We start from the raw sequence: 8,782 nt of genomic DNA, 5'->3' as shown, positions 1-8,782 counted from the left end.
GTCCCCCAGCCAGGGGCAGGGAGGAGCCCTGGGACCGCCTGGGCCCCTCCTCTCTCTTCCTGGCCCACCTGCTCCCTCGAGCCCCTGAGGCCTGTGGTTCTCACGGCTCTGGGTTGGGGGGCTTCTGCCTCCCCAGTCCCAGCCCAGGCGAGGGGCCCAGAGCCCAGTGGGCGTTGGGGAGGTGCTGTGTGGTCTATACCCTGTGCTGGGTCGAGGGCCCACCTCCTTCCTTGCGCTGGGACGAGAGCCGGGGAAGGCGCTCTGCTCCCTCCACGAGGTTGAGGTACGGGGAGGGCAGCCCGCTGGGAGCCTGACTCCCCGCACACAGGGCTGGCCACCTGCTGGGAGCACAGACAGCCTTACACTCCGGAGCAGGAGCCAGAGGAAAGCCGGCCGGAGGGGCTGCATCTCGGAGCAGCTCGTTCCTGATGCCGGGCGTGGGGGCTGCTTGCTGTCTTCCGCAGTCCCTGGCCAGGTGTCCTGTGTGGTCGTGGGGCCTCGAGGGGGAGCCGGGGAGCCCTCTGCTGGACTGCCGGGGTCTTTCGCCCCCTCCCAGCCTGGCATCACTCCCGGGCTGGGGCCCATGGTGTCTGCCCCGGCCGGCCCTGCCAGGGCAGACGGAACAGAACAACAGGTCTGGGGTTTCTGTGCTTTAGGGTCTCCGTCCTTTGTCCTGGCATCAGGCTGGTCTCTCTGAAGGCCCCAGAGTAGAAAGGAGAGTGACGGCGATTCCACAGGAGTCCGCCTCGGAGGGACCACCCGCGTGGGGAGCACAGGTGGCCAGGAGCAGGTCTGAGAAGGGGGCTCCTGTGAGGGGGAGAAGAATGGGGGAGGCGTGAGGGAGCCGCTGGATCCTGGGCCCCCGAAGCGTCACCCAGGGGCTCCGCAGAGCCCACCCCCAGGTCCCCACTGAGAGGCCGGGAGCGGGAGAGGCAGGGAGTGATGCTGTGTCCCGACACAGTCTCAGTGGCAGTGACCGAGGTGATTTTCTAAGTTCAGGGGACAAGATAAGCAGACCCCCTGTGGTCCCCTGTGGGCAGGACCATTGCCCAGGTGATACAGAAGCTGCAGCCTGACTCCAAGGCCAGAGGACAGAGGTGTGTCCCACCGTCTGAGTTCCCACCTCTGATGAGATCACAGAGAAGCTCATAGAAAATTCCTGGCTTTGCCAATCACCTGGCACAATTCACTTCAGCTTTACTCAACCTCACTCCTTTGCCTCTAAAACATAGATGGAGCCTGTGACCTACTGCAATACAGGGTTTTAACCAAATAAAGGGACTTCCCTGGCGGTCCAGTGGTTAGGACTCTGTGCTTCCACTGCAGGGGGCATAGGTTTGATCCCTGGTTGGGGAACTAAGATCTGCAAGCTGAGTGGCGTGGCCAAAAAAAAATCAAACAAATAAAAATAGCAACACTTAGGCAGGACTTATGTGCCAGACTGTTCCTGGTGCCTCAACAACCCATTTTGCAGACAAAGAAACTGAGGTCTAGAGAAAGAAAGGTCAAACCGAGGAAAGTGGTAGCTTGGGAGTCAGGCCAGGCTCCTCGGTCCACGCTTTCACCAGGACGGAAGAGGAACCTGCAGGAGACAGAGCCTGGGCGGGTCCACACAGCAGCGCCTCATAAGGGGACCGGCTGGTGGCCAGGGTAACAGTGGTGATGACAGGGAGCTGTCACCAGGCGGTGCCTGGAAGGTGAGGCCTTCCAAGCAGCTGGTGGTAGAACCACCCAGCCACGGGGGGAGGCTGGCTCCTGTCAACTTCAACTATGCCTCCTCCACTCTATGGGGCATTTGCTCTGACCTTCACGATTAAAGACTAAGAGGAAAAGCCTTGGCAGGTTTACTCTGCATCCAAGCTTGGGTGGCCCGCCCGGTGCGTCACCTGCCTGCATCCCCCTACCTGTGTCCTGGGGCTCAGATCTCCACCATGGGGTCAGTGAAGCCTTTTTTCCCCTCGTTCACCAGCACCGGCTTCTCAGTCCGTGTGTGCCAGACCAGGATCTGTGTGTTCAGAGACATGAGACCACATGGGGCGGGCCTCTGACCTCGCCCTCCCACCCCTGCCCCCTCCCCTTCTGCCCTTGTTCCAGCAAGATTTTCTCCATTGTTCTTTATTTCTACCTACTCCCTCATTCTTACTTTTTGTACATAGGCTGCATTCAAAATATCTGTTGGAAACAGAAAGTCTACAGCTACAGAAAAGAGACAAACAGGTCTCAAGATTTCCTCTTGCTTCTCATCCTCCCCTGCATTTCTTGATGGGTCCAGAGGGAGAGAGTTCTGGGACCTTCAGCTCAGCTAAGTGACAGCCCAGGCCCTGGCTGGAGAAGTCCAAACTAGAAGCAGCATGTGTGTGTGTGTGTGTGTGTGTACATGTGCATGCATGTGTGTGCATGAACACATGTATATGTGTGCCTGTGTGTTGTGTATATGCATGCCCATGTATGTTCCATCCATGCATGCACGTATGTGTGCACGTGCATATGTATATGTGTGCCTGTGTCTGTGCATGTGTGTGCACACATGGAGGTGTGTCTGGCAGGAGTGTCGTGGAGCCCAGCTGCTTCGAGGTGAGGGAGGGATTCAGTCCTGGGCTCTGTCTCGCTGGTTGCCCCTCCCTGCTCCCCCACCTGCCGTCAGCGTGGCTCCTGAAGGGCGATAAACTGCTGTCTTGGGAGGCTGGTTCTCCTTCGCAGGCTGTTTGGGGCCCTATCTCCTTCTCCCTGATCTAGAGGGAGGGCTTTGTGGGCTGGAGAAAGCTTGCATCACAGCTGTCAGCTCTGCCGAGGGTCTTACCTTGGTGCAGTTGGCTGCCTTGGGCTCCAGGTCACTGAGGGTGACAAGTTCTCGCAGGAGGCTGCTTTCCTGGTAGCCTCCCTTCACGCCGCGAAGCTTGAAGTAGGCCTGGCTTCGCTGCAGAATGAGCCGCAGGTTGACCGCAAAGCCCGCCATGTCTATGGCAAACGGCCGGTGGGGGTCGAACACAGTCTTCCAGCCGACCACCTTCCCGGCTCCATTGACCCTCGGGGCCTCGTACCGAAGGCCGCCGACGAAGGCTACGGGCCACACGGACACCCTCCTGGTGCTGCGCATCTACAGAAGGAGAAGAGTCAGGGCGCCTGGGCAGGGATGGGAGTCGGGGCACCTGGGCTGCTCGGGGCGGGCATCCTCAGAGGAGCATGCCTGGGCTGTGGGCAAGGCCACCCCTCCAACCAGCTGATACTCCCCTTGTCACGTGACCTGCCCTCTTCGTCCTTTGCTGCAAAACTTGCGTCTCCGTCTCCCCAGTTAAGAGTCTGAAATGACTCCTTCCCTTCCCCCACTGTCCTGACTCCCGGACCCGGAGGACACTCAGAGAGTCGACAGGGAACCCCCTTTCCCTCTCCCCGCCGCTGGAAGCCCTCGTGCGGACGTGCCCGGAGGCCAGGGCTATGGTCAGTCTGGCAGCCCGACGCCGATCTCCTCCCCCTTCGCCAGCGGGGGCTGAAGGCCGCGCCAGGTTCCCCACCCTCCCTGGGGCCCCATACTTCCACGGAGCGCACCTCCTCAAAGAGCTCCAGGCTGTAGGTGTTGTCGTCGTCCGCGAAGTACACGACGCCGGGCTGGCTGGAGTTGCGCGGGAAGGTCTCACGCAGCCAGCGCAGGGCCAGGTTGCGCTGCATGGTGCCCCGCGGGATGCGCGGGTCGCGCGCGTCCCCGCGCAGCTTGTAGTTGCGCGGCGTCTCCACGTGCAGGTGCGTGTAGTTGAGGCCGGTGTCGCGCAGGAGGCGCGCGGTCAGGGGCGTGCGGCGCGGCGCGTCCTCCACCACCAGCCAGTGCAGGTTGGGCACGTGCAGCAGTGTGTTGGCCAAGCGCGTCAGCTCAGCCTTCTGTACCGGGCGGCTGTAGGTGGGCGTCACCACGTGGATGGTGGGCAGCGTGTCGGACCAGGGCGGGGGCCGCGTGTACACGTACTCGGTGCGCACCACCTCCACGATGTCGCGGTCGGACATGCAGTACTCCCTGGGGTCCGCGCCAGGTGGCGCCTCGCGCCGGGGGTCGCTGCCGTCATCTGCGGGTTGGAGGGGGTGTGTGGGCAGCTCTGCTGCAGGGACCTCGGCCCCCCCCCCCCCCCCCCGCCCCGTGCAGCTCTGACCGGCAGCGCATCGCTGCCTGGGGCCCTGTGGGCTGAAGCTGGCGGTCAAGGCCGCTTGCCTGACACCCTCCCCTGCGTCCTGCTAGTTCTGACTCCCGAGGTGACACAGAAATGACCTCTCCCTCCTTCTTGCATCTGACAGCTCTGTAGCTATTTGAGGGCAGCTGGCCAAATTCCAAGATTGCCTCCACGGTTCCCAACTGTGTTGGGTTTTATATGGCAAAGTGTCCTGTCCTCACCACCCTATGCCCTTCCCATCTGGCCAGAGCTGACTGCACTGCCCCACACAGGCTGGGGCTGCAGAGCCCCGGGCACTGCCTCCCATGCCCGAGGGCAGTGTTAGTGCTGTCGTGGCTACAGCACACTGTGGACCCGGGAGTCTGTGGTTACCTCGCCCTGATTTTTCACAAACCCTGGAATCAAGCGGGGCTTACATAATCCAGCTTCTGAATCTTGGTGCAGTATTTGATACTTAACTACTGCATTTTGTTCTAGGGTGTTGCCCATAGCTGGCAAGATAATTTTGAATCCTGTGCCTGTCCTTTCTGACTTTATTCCCACATTTGGGCAAAGGGGCAGGGTGGAGACCCATCTCAGCTCTTCTGGGGTTTGGTGTCTGTCTCCTAATCTGCACTTTCTGGTCACGCTCTTTCAGCCACCTGGGACCCTACCTATCCCCACACCCAGCAGCCGTATGTGCCCACGTGTCCCCAGGTACCCCAGGGGAGGCGTGTGTGAAACCTGGCAGAGGCCTGGCCCCTGTGACACACTCACAGGGACTAGCGCCCCTCTCTCCGGAAGGCACCCTGTGCCCGCTGGGGCGGCTCTAATGACCAAGCTCTCTCTTGCATCCTGGACATTCTCCCCATGGGCAAAGCCAGCAGTCCTCTCATGAGGGGAAATCAGCCTGTGGGTATTCTTTTTTTTTTTTTTTAAATGGTGTTGATTCATGTCTTTTAAAAAATTTTTTATTTATTTTTTAAAAAATTTTTATTTATTTAGGCTGCGTTGGGTCTTTGTTGCTGTGCGCAGGCTTTCTCTAATTGCGGCGAGCGGGGGCTACCCTTCATTGTGGTGCGCGGGCTTCTCATTCTGGTGGCTTCTCTTGTTGCAGAGTGTGGGCTCTAGGGTGCTCGGGCTTCACTAGTTGTGGCATGCGGGCTTCAGTAATTGTGGCATGCAGGCTCAGTAGTTGTGGCGCACGGGCTTAGTTGCTCCGCGGCACGTGGGATCTTCCCAGACCAGGGCTCGAACCCGTGTCCCCTGCACTGGCAGGCGGATTCGTAACCACTGCGCCACCAGGGAAGCCCCCACGGGTATGCTTGTTCTTAAAGAGTCCCTTCTCTCTGAGGTGTGTCTTCCTGTTTGAAGGACTGTGGGCCCCTCACTGCTCTCATACCATCTCAGCAGGAGGTGGCAAGCGTCAGAGGACAGACCTAGGGATCTGAGTGCCTGGGCTCAGACCCTGCGCCACTCTGTACTAACCATACAGCCATGAGCAGGATGCTTGGTTTCTGGTGCCTCAGTTTTAGAAACTGCAAAATGGAGCCAATACCTGCATCTCCTTTAACGAGTTACATGTGGGTTAAAGGGCTCGGAACTCTGCCCCGAGGCTCACCATCTCTGGTAAGCGGCCCTGTTCCTCATGGCTTCTTGCAACTATGGAGAGGATGGCGTGAGTGGTTACCTGCAGGGGGCGAAGTGGGGTCCAGCCAGCTGCCGCCCCCTCCCCCCTTCCCACGTTTCTTGTTAGCCCGTGGTGTGGGTGCTGGCGTGGGGTCGGACGCTGGGCACTGAGGCGGGGACACGTGTGCTCCTGGCTCCCAGGGAGCTCCCAAAGGCCAACAAGACACCCACGACGAGACACACAGTGGTAGTGGGAGCCTGTGCCCGGGCCGTGGGTGCAGGGTGGGGAGACTCGTGCAGATGCAGGCAGCCAAGGGGACTTTCAGGAGGAGTTTTGGGTCAGATGGTGAAAGACAACAAGCTTGAGGAGAGCAGCTTCTGACCAGGGTATAAGTAAAGATGAGTTTATCCTGCCGTGAGTAAAGTTTTGGAAACCAAGGCCCGGGAAGGACACTGAGAGCCACTCCTCCTCCCTGTCCCTTTCTGCCACTCAAATCACCCCTCCCCCCAACCCCCGCCGGCGGGTCTGTGCCCTGGTACGTTCTCCGTGCCTACGACAGGGCTGGGTCTGGGCTTCTGCTGCCTTTGGGTCCTAAGGCCTCCCTAACTTCCTTTGCTGCTGCCTTCGTTCTGTCTGTCGTGGCTGCTCTGGGGAGAGCGGATGCCAGTTCCCGTCCTCAGGCAGGAAGGGCAGTGCTGAGCGAAGCAGCCTGGCGTCTCTGACCCCAGAGCCCTGCCAAGAATGGAAGCCACGTGGTATTATGTCCCTTTACATGTGGTAAACGTAGTGATGTGTTGTTGGGTGACAACTCTAAAATGATAAGCGCCAGGGACTTCGCTGGCGGTACAGGGGTTAGGACTCGGCACTTTCACCGCCAGGCCCCGGGTTCAATCCCTGGTAGGGGAACTAAGATCCCACAGGCCCAGCAGCATGGCCAAAAAAAAAAAAAAAAAAAAGTAAGCACCAAGGAGAGGCGCTGGATTGGGAGGAAAGGATACACGTCAGGAGGCCAGCTCCAGGTGCCCCAACAGGCAGTGGGCATTTAGCCATCTTCAGCCTGGCCCTTCCTCACAGAAGCCTCAGGACCCACCGGGGCTGAGCAGGCCCCGACGTGTAATTGTGGAGCAGCCCAGCTTCAGACTGTGGCTCTTGGCCCTGCCTGCACCCAAATCACCGATTCCCAGCATCCCCCCACCCACCCCAGCCCTGTCAGCTTTCTCCCTGGGACGGGCCTGGGCACCTCTGTGTTTCATCAGGCTCCCCAGGCTCCCATGGGAGAAGGGCTCGAACAGAGAGGGGAGTGTGGGACTAGAGACTGGCAGTGAGGGGCAGGCCCAGGGGGAGGGGCACGTGGACGGGTTTGGGGCACAGGGGGCCCTGGTGTGAGAGGGAAAAGCTCTGGGCTGGGAGCCAGGAGAAGCCAGTTCTAACCTGGCTTTGGGGGACTTGCCTCTGTCCAGCCTATTTTCAACAGGTGGCACTGGATCAGGGCTTCCTGACCAGGAACAGAGGAGCGAACACCACACTCGCCCTGAAAGGTTTTAAACAACGCAGGCCGGGAATCCTGGCCACCCACCCGAGCCCTCCCGGGGTGCACGTCCTGGGAGCAGGTGCAGAGTTGGCCCGTGAGTCTGTGCCTGTGTGTGTGGCGTCATCAGAGCCCCAAACGGGCCGAGACCCCCCCGAGGGTACGGTCATCAGCCTGGCTTGGCCTCGGTTCCCCAGCTACCGAGCAGGTGAGAGTCAGGACTCCAGAAGCCCTGGCTGTGGTCACCCCATCGGCAAAGCCCGGCAGGTGGGGCCGGGCGGGGGCTCACCCTTGTGTGCGGCGAGCAGGGGCGCGATGGTGCTCTGGTGCCACACGGTGACCAGCAGCGTCCAAGGCAGCACGATGAGGACAATTGCGAGGATGTCCCGTCTCTTCGGCATCTCCAAGGCTGGCTGGGCCCACAGCTCCTCGTTACCTGCGCGGCGGCAGCGGACGGCGGCGAGCACAGGGGAGAAAAGAACAGGAATGGGCCGGGTGGGCCGGGCACGGGGCAGCGGGAAGCTGAATGCTGGCCGGCAGGCCTGACCACGCTCACAACCCACCCATTGCCGAAGCAGGTCTGCGGAGTCCGGCCCTACCGGAGTCTGGTGGGGGTTGCCTTCTGGGGTGGGTCAGGAACCCTGCGGGGTGGACACCTGCAAGAGAGAGCAGAGGTGGCGGCCAGAGACCTGGGCAGAACGGGCCCCCGCAGGGCCGGCTGGCACAGCATCGTGTTTTCAGGGTGGAGCCTGGCTTCTGCCAGCCCGTGGGGTGCGGCCAGCCTCTGTCTTCACAGGTGGCGGTGGGTGCTGCCCACTCAGGGTTCAGACACACCTGCCTGGGTTTAACCCCAACTCACTTCTGTGCCTCAGTTTTCTCATCTATGAAATGGGCGCCATCAGCACCTACTTCCCAAGCCTTCTGGGAATTAAATGCGTTAACACCCGTGGAGCCCGTGGGCTGGCACCAGATGGACACAGCAAGCACTCGGAACGAGTTAGCAGCTGTGATGGTCACAGGCTTGTGCCCAGATGGTTATTTCACAGCCTGGATTAAGGAGTCGGTGCTGGGGTGGACCCGGGCAGGATCTATTCTTGTGAAGCCCCCTGTGGAGGTAGGGCGGAGGCCGGGCGCTGCAGCTGGGCATCAGCCAGGAGAGGTGCTCCCGGTGGGGCTGCCACGTCCCAGGGAGACGGCACTCAAATGGCAGCAGCAGGGGCTCCAGGAGAGGTGCTCTGTGGGGACAGTTCCCCTCCGGCCCGGCTGCCCACGTGCCAGGAGACAGGCGCTCAGCCTCCGGACCACCACGGAAACTGTCACATCCCAACGTTCACCTTCCTCCTCACTTCTGAGCTGAGTGCCGTGCAAGATGCAGCTGGGGTCCACAGGGGGAGGCGTGAGGGAGGACAGCCATGGGTGGCCCTGGCCTGTCCCGGTGTGTGGGCCGCCCCAGTGCCCAGCGCCGGCACACCGAGCCCCCGAGGCCGC

The 8,782-nt window shown here is 60.8% G+C and overlaps 1 protein-coding gene across 1 annotated transcript; it reads right to left on the bottom strand.

Annotated features, from left to right (window-relative positions):
* Positions 1-730: 730 nt before the first annotated feature.
* Positions 731-7,695, bottom strand: B3GAT1 (beta-1,3-glucuronyltransferase 1). The gene is made up of 5 exons (XM_068555466.1): positions 7,584-7,695; positions 3,547-4,055; positions 2,801-3,097; positions 1,905-2,005; positions 731-807 (listed from the first exon to the last, which is right to left on the bottom strand). The coding sequence occupies exons 1-4, from the start codon at positions 7,693-7,695 to the stop codon at positions 1,919-1,921; spliced, it is 1,005 nt and encodes a 334-aa protein (XP_068411567.1). The 3' UTR covers positions 731-807; positions 1,905-1,918.
* Between the last annotated feature and the right edge of the window lie 1,087 nt (positions 7,696-8,782).

This window comes from Eschrichtius robustus, chromosome 11 (genome assembly GCF_028021215.1).
Source record: "Eschrichtius robustus isolate mEscRob2 chromosome 11, mEscRob2.pri, whole genome shotgun sequence".
Taxonomy (NCBI): domain Eukaryota; kingdom Metazoa; phylum Chordata; class Mammalia; order Artiodactyla; family Eschrichtiidae; genus Eschrichtius; species Eschrichtius robustus.
The sequence above is the reverse complement of the archived record's forward strand: the minus strand, read 5'-3'. Positions and strand labels throughout refer to the sequence as shown.